Source organism: Semicossyphus pulcher, unplaced genomic scaffold (assembly GCF_022749685.1).
Source record: "Semicossyphus pulcher isolate SPU_LCO1_2020_fin unplaced genomic scaffold, fSemPul1.0.p SCAF_9, whole genome shotgun sequence".
Classification (NCBI taxonomy): domain Eukaryota; kingdom Metazoa; phylum Chordata; class Actinopteri; order Labriformes; family Labridae; genus Semicossyphus; species Semicossyphus pulcher.
In genome coordinates, this window is record NW_027211770.1 from 9,313,564 (window position 1) to 9,330,772 (window position 17,209).

At 44.9% G+C, this 17,209-nt stretch overlaps 1 protein-coding gene across 1 annotated transcript in view; it reads right to left on the reverse strand.

Annotated features, from left to right (window-relative positions):
• Positions 1 to 5,549: 5,549 nt before the first annotated feature.
• Positions 5,550 to 17,209, reverse strand: part of znf407 (zinc finger protein 407) — a 173,265-nt gene continuing 161,605 nt past the window's right edge. Inside the window, exon 10 of the mRNA XM_069656664.1 lies at positions 5,550 to 6,806. Within this exon, the coding sequence (XP_069512765.1) occupies positions 5,944 to 6,806 (863 nt within the window). The 3' untranslated portion in view covers positions 5,550 to 5,943. The remainder of the gene's footprint in view (positions 6,807 to 17,209) is intronic.

A 17,209-nucleotide genomic window follows, 5' to 3' on the forward strand; every position in this document is an offset into this window, starting at 1 on the left:
TAATAACTCCCAAGGAAGAGATGAACCGTAACTGAACCGTGACTCCCCCAACCACTCCCCCCCCCCGCGCTCCACCTCGGCCTCAAACAACGATCGATTTACAGCAACAAAAATGACAAAAACAAACATCGGATTGTGACTGTACATGCCGCCGTGCGTGGCCCATCGATGTTAGCATGGATGTATGTACACAGAAAGGTTTCAGGCTTCTAGCAAGCAGGGCACATGTAGAGGGGAGACGGACAGGAAATAAACAAACAAGTCGCGTTTAATAGAATTGTACCTGCAGCCCCGAGGACACGCGCACACACACAAGCAGAGCGTATCAGCAGGCATGCTAATACTGCCAAAGGGAAGCCAAAACTAATAGCAGAGACATTAAGAAAATGATCCCCGGGCTGATATGTTTCTATAGATGGCGACTAAACAGAATTGCCATATTTATCATACTCAGGGAAACAGAGAGAGAGAGAGAGAGCCGGCACACTCTCCTGTCCCTCTCAGTTGTCCCCAGGAGAGTGATGAGAGTTGCCCCTGGGAGAGAGGGCACGTTACTGTTTCTATGTATGAGAGGGTGCACGTGACTGTGCAATTTATTTGTGCGTGTGTGTCACTGAACATACCGAGTGTATACACTCCACTCCCACCCAGCCCAGCGTGGGTTAGGGTTAGAGTATTTAGATCTTTTAAATAGCAATAAAAACTGTGTAAAACGTTAAGATCCTGTTTTAGTTCGGTTTTAGTACAGAAGCTTTTACAGCTGTTTTTTCTGCTCACATGATGCTCATACTGTGTGGGACTTACATTCACATCAGCTGATGTCTACATTTTGTGTATCAATAGATTAATATTTCGAGGAACAAAACATGCAGGAGGTCAGCCTACAACTGTGTGTGCAGGTGGGTGGTGTTAACAAAATGTTCTTAATGGCTCAATATCTGACCTTTTGGCCTCTCGTGAGTCTGCAGGAACAAGCGATAAACACAACCCTGACTTGGTATCACGTTAAAAGTTGACAAAGAAAACTTCTGAGTCGTGTTTCCGGCCACCTGATGACTGTGACGGTCTCGTGCTTCAGCAGGGCATGCTTTGTGTTTCCTTCTGGTTCTTTCTTTTGTGTTGCAGATTCTTGGTAGGCGTGGCTTCCGTGCACCTGGCCGGTCTCCCTAGGTGCATCTAAGCCCTGGCCTTCCCCGCGTGTGGCTCTCTCTATCATCGTCGCTTTCCATGTTTCTGGCACCATGTTTTTGTTTGCTCGGCCTCGGCAGTCTTTGTAGCTTTGTGGCCCACAAGCCGGGTCATGACTTTAAATCCAGTATTCTCTCTTCTGATAGGTTGTGGTTTGCTCCATGCTTTCTCCTGAATAAAATGTGTCTCTTTAGCAGCTTTAGTCTGTTGTGTTCACCAGCTACTTGTTAATTTTGTCTGTCTGCTGATAGTTCTGAGGCTCTGAGCAGGTAGCAACGCAACCGTAGCAGAGAGTAGATTTTTAGCATTTCACTTAAAACAGCTCCACTAAAGCTACACTCTGAGGGTGTTGAGAGTGAACCAAACAAAAAGGGTTGAAAACCACAACAGTTAGCTGTGAGATGCTTAAAACATTATACAATTGAGGGAATCTGCAGGGTTGGGTATAATTGTGTTTGGGTACATCGGAGCGAACCCTTACAGGAAGGCTTCATCATGTGAGCTGTCGATAATGTAAAAATTGATGACAGATGCTTTTAAGTGTAGAATCTGCAGAATCCCTTTTTGGAATTTCTATCATTACTAGAAACTTCATATTATAAACTTTGAATATTATCTCTGTTGCACTTAACAGGAAGTAGCATTCAATGTACTGTATGCATGACATAAAATCATCACAATGTGTTGCATGCAAAATATTTTCTGCAATAACTAAAGCAGTACATTAACAACTGGACCTATGTTAAAGTTGTAATCTCGAAGATCTGTTTCGTTCTCTTTGGCGGCACCTATGTCGATAAACAGTAATTGCGGGAGCACACTTCCCAGATATCCAGACAGTGTTGCATGTGTGACGTCCACGGTTGGCTCCGGTTGTAAGTCTTGATTTTCCTCGCTGACGGTCGCTTTTCTTTTTTAGACTGTTTGCCTTCATCTGAGCGTCGAGTTTGTTTCTTTTTTTGGGGATTTTCACTTATTTTTGAAGTTGTATCTGTAGTCATCGATCTTTTCTTTGTTTGTTCAGCCATAGTAGATTACTGTTTACTTGCAACACTTGCAGAGACCGGAAAAGCAGCCGCTTAGCTCCGCCTACCCTCTCCGGCAGACCAACCACTGCTTGTGATTTTTTCCACAAAAGTCGCCACAGACACCCAGTCTGTAATACTGCAAATACAAAGGCTTTCATCAGTGGGCATCACCATTGTGTTACCTCATTTGGCGATAGATAGTGACTTAACATTTATTTAAATGAAAATCTTCCATATTATCACTTTAAGTACCTGAGTGAATGCACCTCTACTCTTCTTGTTACACTGTTACATCCTAAACATTATTTAATACTCTAATGTGTTACTTCCACCTTTCTCTCACATCTCTACACTCATCTCTCCATCCACACGCCCGCCCCTCCTCCCCCTCCTGCCCTTTTCCGGCTCTTCAATTAAGCTTCAGCAGCAGGTTTCCATCAGCCGTCTGGTCGTCTGCAGCAGGACTCTTCAGAGCAGAGGCCTGTCAGGAAATGAACTCATCACTGGGTGACAGCTGCTAATTTCTCTCCCTTCCATGTCACACGAGTGGCCTGCTGCAGTTAATAATGAGCCATCCAGCGCTGATTAGGGACAGACACGGGGAGGGTGGAGATGCACACAATACAGTACACAATCACTGCGCCAGGCATGTAGAATTATGTGCGTGCATGGGGGCAGACAGACGGACAGACATTCCTATTCAGAAGCAAAACACCAACAGACACAGGGAACCGGGGATGATAGTGGAGAGATCAGGTTACTCACTCCGTTGTTAGACTTTTGCTTTCATCAGAGGTCAGAGATCATAAAAAAGGACAATTTCTGACCGCCACATCAGGAAAAAAGGTGGGCAAAGATACATAGGAAACAGTCCAAAGACATGCTTATAGGTTCATTGGTGACTCTAAATTGCCTGTAGGTGTGAGCGTGAAAGGTTGTCTGTGTCTGTGTGTCAGCCCCGTGATTGACTGGCGATCAGTTCAGGGTGTACCCCGCCTCTTGCCCAGTGACAGCTGGGATAGGCTCCAGCCCCCCCGCGACCCTGAACAGGAAAAGCGGTATAGATAATGGATGGATGGATTATGTCTGGACTTTAGGCCACAATTCAGTACTAGTGTTAAAGAGTTTGTCGTTATTTAAGGGCCTGTGTCCACTATCGCTTCTCACTGGTGCTTACTGTTGCTAGGATACAACAGTTGTATCGTGGCACTTCCTCCAAGTCTGTTTATAAATCGCTCTGTAAGCTTATTATTTGCTTTTATTCGAGTCATTCTTCAAAGGAAACGTAAAAACAATAAAAAGGGTCTCTCTCTCTCTCTAGATCTGCTCTTTCTGTAAAGAGTCTGGAGATAACTTGAATTATGATTTGGCTCGATACAAATTAAATTTGATTGATACATTTGAATTGTGTCCTGACATTAGCAGCAGCTTTGGAGCTGGAGATTGAACCCTGGAAAAAACAAGTCTGGTTGGTGGAGATAAATGTCCACCAAGATTAGCTTCTCCTTCGCCATTGTTGCTGACAAAGTTGATATCAGAAGTCCCGCCCCTTCTTGATTGAGCGCAGCGTTGTTCCAAAAGTTCGACTATTTTCAACTGGAGAGCTCAGGGAGCACAGCGACAAAAAACGCTGACACTGAGGGCATCGTTGCGCTTAGGATGCTGAGCGCTAAAAAACGCTGAACTGCATTGGTTTTGTATAGAAAATAGCCGCTGCCAGGGTATAAATATGCAGTTAGTGGACACAGGGCCTGAATAAGTGGCAGGAACCCCACACAGGGGTCATGAAACACATGTTAATGGCTGCAAGACTTTTATCGGGACACAAAAGAACAAAAGCAGTTATGCTCAGGCGCTGGTTTAGGTCAGCGGCTAAATCAGAGCTTACAGTCATTGATGCGGCGGCCTCGGGTTTGACTCCCACCCTTTGCACTTAGCCGTGTGTCAGCCCCACTCTCTCTTCCCATGTTTCTGGCCCTATCCACTTTCCTCTCTCTCTTTCTCTCTCAATAAAAGTAAAAAAGGCCCCCAAAAAATAAATGTTAAAACTCCCCCTGATTTTCTGGCCTCATAATATTTAACCCCGTCCCAGACTCACACGCACACACATCCACAAAAACTGCGTTCCCCTTCATGAACCCTAAATAAAAACTATGTTGTTAAAAAATAAACACAAAGCATTTAAATATGAGTGTTACTTTTTTGAACCACTCCGTGAGTGTTCACAAACTTTGGCTCCCCGCTCTCAGGCATGTATGGATGCTCACTCACAGAGCGTGACCTCTCATGCACCTGCCTATCACTGCTGAAAGGAGAGGGAAGAGCATGAAAGGAGTGAGCGAGTCCACAGATACAACATGAGCAGGAGACAAAGACGGGCTGAAAGGCAGACAGGTGTTATGTGAAATTACTGGCTCCCTTCTCTCTGTGTGGTTGTGGATTTCGCTGCTCTTTCACTTCTCTCTGGCCTCACCTCTCTCAACATCCATCTGTAATCCTCTCACTTTTCCTGCCCACTCCTCCACCGCTCTCTCTCTCTCCCTCTCTCTCCCTCTCAGCCCACCTTCTCGCTCTGCGTGCGCCGCGTGTGCGTGTGTGTGCTAAAGGGATGATCTTTTGATGCCCTCAGTGTGTACGAGTGCTTTGTCTCTCTACTTTCAGCGGTCGGCCATTGTGTTCGCAGCCGTCATACTGCTCTCCCACTCACTCCATCAGAAAGCAGGCCTGTGTAGGGGCCTAAATGAATATTGATTCTCCCTCCAGTGCTGAATACTGCCGGGGAAAGAAAAAGGATGAGTGCGTTGTACGCGATGAGCAGAATGGGCCTGATGGGGAAAGAAGAGAGGATGATGATTAGGATGATGGTGATCATGATGACGATAATGGTGATGATAATGACTGTGTTAGTGATCAGTAAAGCATGATGGGAGCCATCACGCATGTGATGCATGTACGTCCATATTGCTACTTGTGCTGTACATGTAATCAAAGTATTGATGGTGAAACGTGCGCTTGACAACAGCAAATAAATGTGGACACAGTTGTTAAAAATCAAGCTCAATCTTTATTGTCAAAAATGAAAATGCTTTTATGTTTTAGTCGGTTGAAGATGAAAATTATGAACTCTGTTTTCCTCACGTATAAATCATCTGAAATATCTGTATTTGAAAATGCATGAAACTTAAACTTAAACTAATCACTACAAGGATAAAAAGAAAAAAACACATTGAACTTGAATTGGAAAAAAGGACAACATTCTTATATCACAAACAAACTTTACCAAATGCATCATAAAGAAAACAAAAGCATTTGAATGAAAAACATGTTGTAACCACAGAAAAGAATTCATATCTTCCATAAATCTAATTAGATTTCATTTTTTAACTTTCAACATATTAGTTGCATTCTTAAAAAATATATTTCACGAGGAAATACGTATTTATCTCCTGAAGTTGCATGGCATTCACGTCGTCCTGGCGGTTGTGAGGATTGCAAGTTAGCTCACTTAGCACCAAAACCTCTTTCCTCCACTGTCCCTCTGAATAAATGATGTTTAACCTGAGTTTAGCATAGCCCGAGAGAGGAGAGGAAGAAACAAACCAGAAGTGATGTGAAAAAAAAAAGGAATCACACGGGGTGAAACAGGAAGACTGCCAGAGATTTACCTCACAAACATTTGGTCTAACGCAGACGTCAACAGAATAAAACAAGCGACAAATGTACCTCTCTATCCTTCCAGAACTATATTATGAGGGGCTCCATCCAGATAAACCACCATCTCCTCTCCAGCCTGCTCCTCTGTCTGCTGCGCCACCTGCTCACCTCCCGCAGCCTCTCCGTACACGCCTCCCTCCACCTGTAAGGTGCAGTTGTCCAGCTCCGTCACGATGTAGTGCGTCCCTTCATCGTTTACAATAACCTGCGTCAGGCCTTCCTTCATCATCTGAGACGCTGCGAGCTGCAGCACCTCCTGCATCTCCTCCTGGCCGGCCTCCTGGATGACCTGCACCTCCTCCCGCTCCTGCTTCATGTCCGGCTGCGCCTCCCTCTGCACGGCCTCGGCTATCTCAGGGGTCATGACCTCGTGAACGACGGTTGCCTCTCCTTGCATTTCCTCCTGATGTCCCATTTCGCTGACGGCGCTGAGGAGAGCATCCAGAGCCGTGGACGACTCGGAAACGATCTGACTTTGTCCTGCGACTGCTCCTCGTGCCACAGCCTGCAGCCGTTCCCTGGCCTCGCCGGACTCCAGCACCACGTACTGGGTGCTGCCTCCGGCCAGGTGGGCCCCCGCGGATGCCACCTCCCTGCCCGAGGCGATGACCTGTCCGTCTTCTGTGATGTGGAGCACCTCCGCAACCTGGCCGGCCATGGCCAGCGTCTGCAGGGTGGCAGCGGCCGACTCCTCCAGGGCCTGGTCGATGGCCACCTCCCCGTCGCCGTAGCCCTGGATGATGATGACCTGCTGGACCGGCTCGTCGTGGCCGGACGCCTCGGACTTCTTGCTCACGGGGGAGTCCACGAATTCTGCTTCCACAAACGCAGCCCCTTGACCCTTCAGGCGACACTCGAAAGACTTGGACACGATACCTGGGGAACACAGAGACACAAATGTCGAAAATGTCGAATTTACCATCATTAAATAGAAAGGATAAGGTCTTAAATCAGGTAAAATCTTTCTTTGATGGTGGCCTGTGTTATAAAAGCGAGGATGAGGAAATAATATCGTTGCATGAGGGAATGAAGGGATGATTTTGAGCGCAAACACAGACAATAAAAGGCACAGTCAGGTTTGACAATGGCCACACACGGCTGTTCATTTCATCTTCATTCTCTCTCAGTACCCACATCTGTTGAACCTGCACCCGTCAGTGTGAAAGAAATCTATAAGGAAAGCTGAGTTGATATAAAAGGTGATGTCACACTTCACGTGTTTGTGTCGCTTAATGCATGAAAGGAGACAGAATAGGGAGATATTAGGTTGGCCGACGAGATACATCCGGTGCTAATTGAGCCACACCGTGCCCTCTCAGATCACAGGTTGCCATGGCGTTTCCAAGGTGATAGGAACAGTGTTAGAAATGCCATTGTTTAAACAGAGCCCGGCTGAGACACTTGTAGGCTAATCTATGCAGAAAACAGAGATTTGAGACAGTGAGGAGGGGACTGTGTTCACGCCTCGGCCTCTGAGCGCAGATGAATTGTCATGGGAGGACTATATGGACTCTAATTTGCAGTGTTTCACCGAAAGTTTGCACTTTCTGATGATTGTACAACAGCTTAGGCTCATGAAAGATACTAAAAACTTGCCTCAAAAGCAAAACTTTTCAGGAAATAACATTTTTCTCTGTTTTGAACTTTCAGAAAATTTGACATTTTGGAGGGTTTCCAACCCAAGGGTGGCGACACGATCACAGATCTCACAGTACATACAGGAACAAAGTCATCAATCATTGATATTCCTATCTCCCCCAGACATTTAATGTCCTGCACTCACAAGGTGACAATGTGATCAGAAAGTCAGAGCTATGCTATCTCTGACCCAGTGATGCTCTGTTCGCCTCCAAAGTAAACAGACACAGAGATGTGTTCGCTTCAACTCTCGCTCTCATTGGACAAGAAGACAGAGACCCACGGTCCTTTGGTGACGGCGAGTCTGTTAATCTGATCAGATGCACTGGAATACAGGTACATTTAACAAGCTTGTAAATGAAGTGCTGCAGGTTACAGGGAAACCTTCATGTGTGTTTAACATCAGACTGAAGCGTTAAGACCTGGTCAGATAGAAACGCAGATGTAAGTGTTAATGAAAACATCTATTCTTCTTTTTTATTATTCTTTTAAGATGATTTTTTGGGGGGCTTTTGCCTTTACTTAAGGACAGCTGAAGAGAGACAGGAAATGTGGTGAGTACTGTAGAGAGTGGGGGCTGACTTGCACCAAATGATCAGACCGGGAGTCGAGCCTGCGATCAGTGCGTCGAGGACTGTAGCCTCTCTACATGGGGCGCTTTCTCTACTAACTGAGCTAAACCAGCGCATCATCTATTGTTCTTAATGAAAGAGCAGCAAGTTAAAGGTGTAACATAATGTATACTGTACTCAAAATCTTGTGTTATCTGGCTTTTTCTAGAACACATGCAGCCACTGGTGCTTCCTGTCTGCTCAAGGCTGAAAGAAATACTGTAAAGCTGCTTTCCCACTGGTCAAAAAACCTGCTAACACCCGCTAACACACGGCTTTTTTGCTTAACGGGAAAGGCTACAATCGGCATTCAGACCCAGGTCAAATGAGTCTGCAGTAGACCCGGGTAATTATCGCCTCGGTTCTGATCGGCATTGATGCAAACACAAAACCCGTGTTGACGCGCTAAGCTCCACCCCCTTTCCGGCACGATGCTATGCTCCGTCGGTAACTTCTGCGACTCTTTGTCATCTCGGCTACAAATTCCACCCGTCTCCGTCCAAGAAGTGCGCAAACATCATTTCAAATTTGAACAGACTGAATGAGTGATAGATACAATAAAGACCTAACCACCGTAACATCTTCACAGTTTATTAACCCTGTTTCCGGCGCGTTTGTGACGTCAGACGGTGACGCAGCAGAAAAGAGACCGACAGGAGGACACCCCACTGGCAGTGGGAAAAGAGACAATCGGCATCTATAAGCGGGTCTTCCCGGGTCTGAAAAACCTGCGTCAGCGCGCTAAATTTCGGTGGGAGAGGGGTATAATATTTTGTCCACTGTTGAAGTTGCCTAATATCAGATGAGAAGACATTGCTTATCTGTGTGACAGATGTATAAATCTTTAAAAATTGTCCTGAAAGTGAGAAGATGAGAACTTGTTGCAGGTTACTTATTGTAATGACCTCTGCACACATACACCAAAGCACGTCCACACCTGCCAGGTTTATTTTGGAGAGGAACCAAAAAAGAAACAACGCTGGACTAAAAACATTTTGAGATCTCGTTTTACAAAGACCTGTTTGATTTATGCAAAAGAAACAGAGAGAGAGTCATTGTTTCTCTGCTGTTGAATCATAATGGGCTTCAGAAATGACAGAATTTACAAATCTGCACGTCGCTAAACAAGCGCTGATATCTGGAAAGTCAAGAGAGATTGTAGTCTTTGAAGTTCAGATGGACAAGATAATTTTTACTCTCCCACTCAGAAGATATTTTTTTCTTTGTGTGTTTTCATAAGATGAGGAGCACTTACTCTAAACTCTGGAACGGTTTCCTTTCAGTGTAAAGGAGCGCAGGGCGATCAGAGGAGGGGATTCTTGGTGCTCTGGAGAACAATATCGAGGCCACACTTTACATTACACCTTAACATAAAAGGCACAACTCCTTGACTGTAACTAACAGAGAAAAACTCTAAGTCCACCTGCTGTATTTCTCTCTTTGCCTGTCGTCATTTATCTCTATATGCATATCTTCCTCTCCATTATGTATTTGAATACAGGCAAACAATCAACAGATTCAGTGTGACGCCACATAAAAAAGCCTACAAGTCGTAATAAATATCAGTCCAGACTCTACTATAACAGAAGTGATACTAGGCTGCATCTCAAGTGACAAGCGCAGCAGTTAGTGTGTGGACGGAGTCAGCTCTGCCGGAGACAGCCAGAGGAAGTTGGCATTTTGAGCAGCAGAGGTTACCTATTTACACAGAGCCCGTGCTAACTGCCTACGCCAAAACGCTGCGAGCGGAGAGGTCGGCTGGAGAGGACAATAACTCTTCCTGCTGCATTACCATAAAACATGTCTGTGTGTGTGTGTGTGTGTGTGTGTAGGGAGAGAAAGAGGGCACATAAGTGTGTGAACTCCTGACTGTTTGTGTATGTTCAGTTTGGTAAAGCTCAGTTTTGTGTTAATGTATGTATAAATGTGAATCCACATGTATGATTGTGTCAATATGTGGGTGTAATGTCTGCAAAATATGTCCCACTATATGTAGATGTTTGCATGCCAGTCCCTGCATGTGCCTACTTATATATATATATGTGTGTGTGTGTGTATGTTTGTGTAGAGTGCTGTGGGGGTGGTAAGGCTACGCTCGTGTGTCTCACATTAGCCATGGGGTGCTGTCGGCGGGGCCCAGCGGCGGCCCGCTGAGGTTTATGGAGTGTCACTCAGTCGCCGCAGCCGTGAATCAAGTTAATGTTGCAGATCCCATCTCTTCAGTTGTCCTGCGCTCCCGGTGGAAGAACAACATTTGAACAGCGTGATTTGGCCCCGGCGAGAGGCTGATGCCTGTTTAATATGTGTTTTGAGTGTTCTGAGTGACTGATTCCTTTAACAGGAAGTACGAGAGAGGATGAGAGAGAGAGGGGGAGAGAGAGGCGGGCTGCTTTATTGGCTGTGATCTGAAACAAGATGGAGGCTCCCTGAGAGGAATAAAACAACAGGATGCAGAGACGGGAGGTGATGTCATTTTCATTTCCAGATGACAGAAATGTCTTAAGGGAGGTCTTATGAAGAAAGTAAAACAGTGACTTATAATACAATTGCACAGAGCTCATAATATATTTGAGGGGTATTTTAAATACTAGATAAGTGAGTAGCACTTCTTCACAGCAGATTCAATCATCCGTCAAGACGTTTGTACTCAATCCAGATGACTCCCTAGTTTTTATTAGCATTAGTAGGGAACACGTCGACATGGGAGACTTCAGAGACAAAGAGAGAGAGTGGGCAAAAAGACAGGAGAATGAGAGGAGGGAAAGGGATGGAAAGAAACAGGAAAACAACGACGATTAGAATAAAAAGCTAAATCTTATAGGTGCATTTGAGACTTTGCAATAAATCAAATATCAACTAGTTTAAGTTAAAGTCCCCCTTCAGGGAAAAGTGAAGTGTTTAACCTTGTAAACATCTCCATGTGGTGTTCTTCATGTGCTACAAGACATATCAGGGACAACATCAGCTGTCATGTCCATGGCTGGGCCTGTCTGCTTTTAAACTGCAGTGTACCAAGGACAGGCTGAACAGCACGTTTTCAGATTGGCAGGTTTGAGACGTCACAAACCTAAGGAGCCAATCCCGTTAATGGACAGGGTGACGCTATGCATATTATTATATGTAACCTATGGCAACCACTTCGGCGATGTGCGAAGTTGCAGCTAAAAAATGGCAGAGACGTGGTTTGTTTTCGGCTGTAATTTTTCGAAAGGAAAAAACGTTGAGCTACAGGCGCGACGGAGGGGGCGGTGGTACATTTTCATAGTGGGCGGGGCCTATGCAGATTAGGTAATTTTTATGAGGGAGAAGGAGGAGATGCCTTGGGAGGATTTTTACAAGGTAATTAAACGTATTTATAAGAAAAAAAACATAGACACAATTGATTATTTCAAGCAGAGCATTTTATATGTCGTAAAACACGACTGGAGCTGCTCTTTATGTTATATGTTTATTCTCAAATACTCCACTTTGTAAACTCAGTCTTGTTGGATCTCAACCAGAAACAAATCTGATGAGAAGACAACTGTCTCCACTTTCATCATAATGGAACCTATTGACAGAAATGAAGACTAAACTGAGACTCCTCTGGACCCCTAAAGGACCCTTATGTGATCCGCAGTCTTCAAACCGTTTGTGCGGTGTGACTGTGGTCTTTACACCAGTCTGCATGTTAGCATCAGGTCAGTGCGGGAGCCTCCTGCTTAGTGTACGGTACAGATGCAAATATTGATCAGCGGATCAATGCGCAGGACAGCGGCGGGGGCCCGGGGCCTCTAAGTGGCATTACTTCAGCTCGGAGAGGCCGCCGGGGGAGCGGTCAGACAGCACTTACCAGCAGTTAGAGAAATTAACCTTAACACCGAGACACCAGCGCACACACAATCAATTACACCCGCTGTAACACAGGTCAGCTCGCTCGAATGTAAGCTCACTTGCACATGCACGTGTAATCAGGCGAGCGAAAACATGCACCTACATGCTAGAGTTGTTATACTTGTGAGGACGGCGAGCTGGATGTATTCCCCAAACCTAAACGTACCCCTTATGTAGCCCACACTAGATCCTAATTGGTTCTCACAAGGATAGACGAACACGATGGGAGCTGAGAGACAAAGAAATCAACCTGAGTCGACACTACAGCCAGGAAAGTCAATTATACTATATCAAACCATAACACAAGAGAGGAGGAAAAAAACACGCTCACCAAATCAATTACAAGGTCAACGGCAGGACCATGAAAGAGCCAGAGCTTATGATCAATTCTTAACTACAGCACAAAACCCTTTACAATCCTTTTACCAGACGATTACCTCAATTATAGATATGAAGCCGCTGCCTTTAAGAGAGCATGATGGAGACCCTTAAACCTGACACACATACAGCTGTTATTTGTGGGGGGATTTTTACACACGAGGCGGTGTGTGCGTGTGGCTTTTGAAGGTGACACTGCTAAGTAGATAAAGTGTCAGTTCTGGGTGTATCCAGGTCACTGGGGAAGGCCTGAATATGGCGGCGTGTGTGTCTTTCGGGGGGTTTATTTAATGTATAATATTCCTATGTGTGTATTTATTTCATTATTTGTATAAAAAACAATTTCCTGATTGATTTTGTTCATTTTTATGCTTCGTTTAATTTAGGCATCGTTTACTTTTAAAGTAAATTACATTATCCAAAAAGACAACCCTCCATATTTGCATGTGCGTATTCACTTTATATGAGTATTTTAGGATCTTTTTTGGTCGAGCTGTGTACACGATGACCTAACCTGCCTCTCGTCCCCTTTTTAGGCCTAAGGCAAACCTGCATGTGTTTCCTATGCGTCAATGTGTGTGTGTCTGCCTCTGTGTGACTGTGTGTGTGTGTGTGCAAACTAGCAGGTCAGCCGAGGTCCGTCTGGTGATGGCTCTACTTTGTCTGGTAGGGACAGCCGCTACTGTCACCTTTACAAACGCCATGAATCAACGCCAGGAAGGACAGGCCGGCCGACCAAAAAACAACCAATTATACAGCAGCCAGATTGACACCGGGTGGACAGGGCAGAGAGAGAGATGGAGACGCACCGAACACACCCCAAGGACGAATAAACAGAAGAGAATGAGGGCACGGACTGACAGAGGGCCTTCTGGGCTGATGCACCGATACGGTGGCTCTGAAGGCCAATATTAATCCTTTAGATTGTCCTGTCTTTTACATAAATAAATGTGCGTTTTTCTTTATCACCAGATGACGTAACATAATGTTCACAACACCAAAGGTCTTCTTTGGCATAAATCCTCTGTGGCATGCACAGGAAATTATGCATCTTGTGTTGTGGGCAGTTAAAGGTTTTCTGTGGTGCTTCTTGTGAAGCTTATGGTCTCTTTACTTTCTTTAGACAGAGTCTGCCATGACAGAGATGAGTGAGGCCTGTGTTTTCTAACGTCTCTCATTCCCGTGCAGTGTTGGGAGTAGAAGCAAAGGGACTGATTGGTGCTGTTTGATAATCCAGATTGGGGCATCATTCCTGGGCAAAAATTGCTGAGATCTGATAAGAGAGCGGGCCAAGTCCAAATCAGATGAGATATTTTTTAAATCAGGTTGCAAGGCAATTCAATTTTAACCAGGGCTTAAAGAGAAAGTCCATCCTTAAAGTTATAATCTCAAAGATCTCAATTTTGTTCTATTTGGCGCCACCTATGGCGATAAACAGTAATTGCAGGAGCACGCTTCCCAGATATCCAGACAGTGTTGCATGTGTGATGTCCACGGTTGGCTCCGGTTGTAACTCTTGATTTTCCTTGCTTTTAGACTGTTTGCTTCATCTGAGCGTCAAATTCTTTTTCTTTGATTTTCACTTATTTTTGAAGTTGTATCTGTAGTCATCGATCCGTTCTTTGTTTGTTCAGCCATAGTAGATTACTGTTTACTCGCAACACTTGCAGAGACCGGAAAAGCAGCCGCTTAGCTCCGCCTACCCTCTCTGGCAGACCAACCACTGCTGGGTGATGGAAAACGCGTCACTAACTGGGCGCTGCTTGTGATGTTTTCCGCGGAAGTCGCACCAGACACCCAGTCTGTAATACTGCAAATGCAAAGGCTTTCATCAGTGGGCCATGGGCTCAATCACCATTGTGTTACCTCATTCGGCGATAGATAGAGACTTAACAGACATTTATTTAAATGGAAATCGAGATTATAACTTAACTTCAGTAAAAGTAAGTATAAAAAAACTGTGTGAAAAATTACATCCCACAATGAGAACATCACTACCAGACGCACTAAACAAGAGAGGTTCAGGGACAGGTACTCACTGATAAACTGAGGTACTCCACTTATTGAACAAGGACCTAATGCATTGACCGTCACAAACCCTTGATGTCTCAAAACTTATCCTTGGATATCAAAGGATGTATTTTCTCTCTGCAGTAGTATCATGTTTGATACCGAAAATTAACACACAGGTATCAATAAAAAGTAATGGTCATTCAGCGACATTATGAAAACGATCAAAGCTCAGGACAATAAGATGCAGTAGTCCAATGAATAAGGTGGAAACGGCTCAGGGGGTGAAAAGTACACACATGCACACACACACACACACACACACACACACACACACACACACAGTGGTCAGAGGGAACGCAGGTCAGTGTCCTGCTCTCAGCTCTTTTTCTGCTGACGGAGGATGACCCCGTGTGAGTATAATCTGGTCCACACTAACTCTATCTACCTCGTGTCCCCCAGGTCTTCGCCCCCAGAGAGAGAGAGAGAGAGAGAGAGAGAGAGAGAGGGAGAGAGAGAGAGAGAGAGAGAGAGAGAGAGACAGAGACAGAGAGGGAGAGAGAGAGAGGTGAAAGGTCAAGAAGAAAAATACATCAGCATCAGGGGGAACCATCTCCACTACACCTTCACTCTTCATCTATCCACGCTTTGAGCAGCTTATAGGTCTCTTCTGACCGTTAGCTTGTTTACATTATGGTAAAAAACATTTTCTATTTTTGTTATAAAATTTGCACCAATAAAACACAAGCAAACCCTTTAAGATGCAGGCTAAAATTTAAATTAATACATGTATTCATGCAGTTTCAAGCATGCAAGAAATGCAAGAAAATTTCTCATAAGAGAAGAAAGACACAATTTTATATCAATGCTTTGGACCCATGGTTCTCAAGTGGTGGGTCGCGGACCCAAAAGTGGGTCGCGGAGCTGTTTTCAGTGGGTCGCAGATGTGTGCTTGAAAAAAAGTCTATGCTGTGCTTTTATTTTGAAGGACATGGGTTTCCTTTGATCTGCGTGCAGTAGAAGTGTAGTTCATTCACACTCCATGTACCCACTGATTGGGTAATCCCAGCTACAGTTACATTCTTGGAACGTGATGAGCCGACAGTGTTTGCATTTATGTTACACTTTAAGTTTATTTCTGTGGAGAGAAGGCTGCTGATTGAATGAATTGTAGAGGCAATATTTTCCTTGCACTGTTACCTGCTGGTCAGGTAGCTGTCTCAGGTCCAAACTGCACCATATTTTATTAAATACATTTGATTGGTTGAGAAATTTGGTTGGGTCCTGAAGCCAGTTGAGAACCACTGCTTTGGACGATACAATATTTGCTGAAAAGTACAGTCTGCCACAATATGATGTCAAATGTATTCAATTCAGATGCCGATCTGGATATGAGATGGTATCAGAACATAAATGGTGCCTTATCCTTACCCAGCGTATGTTAAAGATGGTGATATGACGATGATAGCCGATCACTGATCATGGTACTATGGTACATAGTACTGATACTGGATTGATATAATGATCCAGATGTATCGTTACATTCCTACAACCCACATTGAGGGGGCTTTTAAATTAAGAGGGGTAAGTATAAAGGCTTCATCGGCCCGGGGGGGCACGTACGACCAGCGTCATCCACCACAACACAGAGGCTGCTGGGGATTCATCTGGTTGGCTCTGGATAAAAAGAGCAAACGTGTGGGAGGCTGCTACAGAGTGAGGCCTGATCCACCTCAGCAGGGCTGCCAGTGAGAGAGCACCGATGCTGAAAGGCCCGAAACACCTGATGACTGCTGGTTACATCACTGATTATGTGCCCCAGAAAAACATCAGAAGATGCATCATTTCAACTTTTAAAATGACTAACCAGATATGACTAATGTAGTGCTCTTTGTTGTTTCCGTGATGCTGCAAATGGCAGCTACTTGCACTCTGCAGATGAGGGTCAGGAGTGATCACAGTGTGATGGCCTGATGCAAATAGAAAAAAGAGGAGAGGGACAGACGGTGTTTAAGAGCCTCATCCAAATCTGAGAGGGAAGGTTGACATATGAAACAATAAAGATCACAACACCCGTCTCCCCCCTCCTCCTTCTTTCCCCTCTCTCGTTCTCCCCATTAGGCCCTCTTTCTCTCTCTCTGGCCCGTGTCCTTCTTCCTCTCTCGTCTTTCTCTCAAAATCTCTGGAGGTGGACCTTTGATTGCTTCTTTAATTAGCCATGTCAGACGGCTCCGTGGATTTACTGGGGATGTCGAACTTCTGCGGATAATTACATGCCTTTCCCCTTTTTCTCCATTGCTACATCCCTCCGCACATCCCTCCATCCTCCTTTCACTGTGTTTGTTCCCCCATCTATCCCTCTCACTCACTCTCCCATGATTTAATGATTAATTATGGATGTGAGTTTCAGTATAAAAGCTTTTTCGCTAATCAAAATGAAATTTCCCCCCATTCTGGTAATTACAGTGTGAAGATGATGTTGCTGATGTCTTTTTGTTGCCAAGGCCCGGCCCGCGCACTGATCTCAGGTCCGTCAAGACGGATGAAATGAATAATCGCAGCATAATGGATTCAGGGTGGAGAAATGAAAAAAAAAAACTGGGTGGAGAAATGAAGTCACAGTAGACTGGGTTGGGTCCAGAGAGAAAGAAAATAATAAGAAGAAAGACAAAGAGACGGAGCAGATCGTTGTGGAAGATGCAGAACAGAGGCCGAGACCGAGAATCAAACACAGGCCGAAATCTTCAAGCTAGACTGAAACAGTCGTGC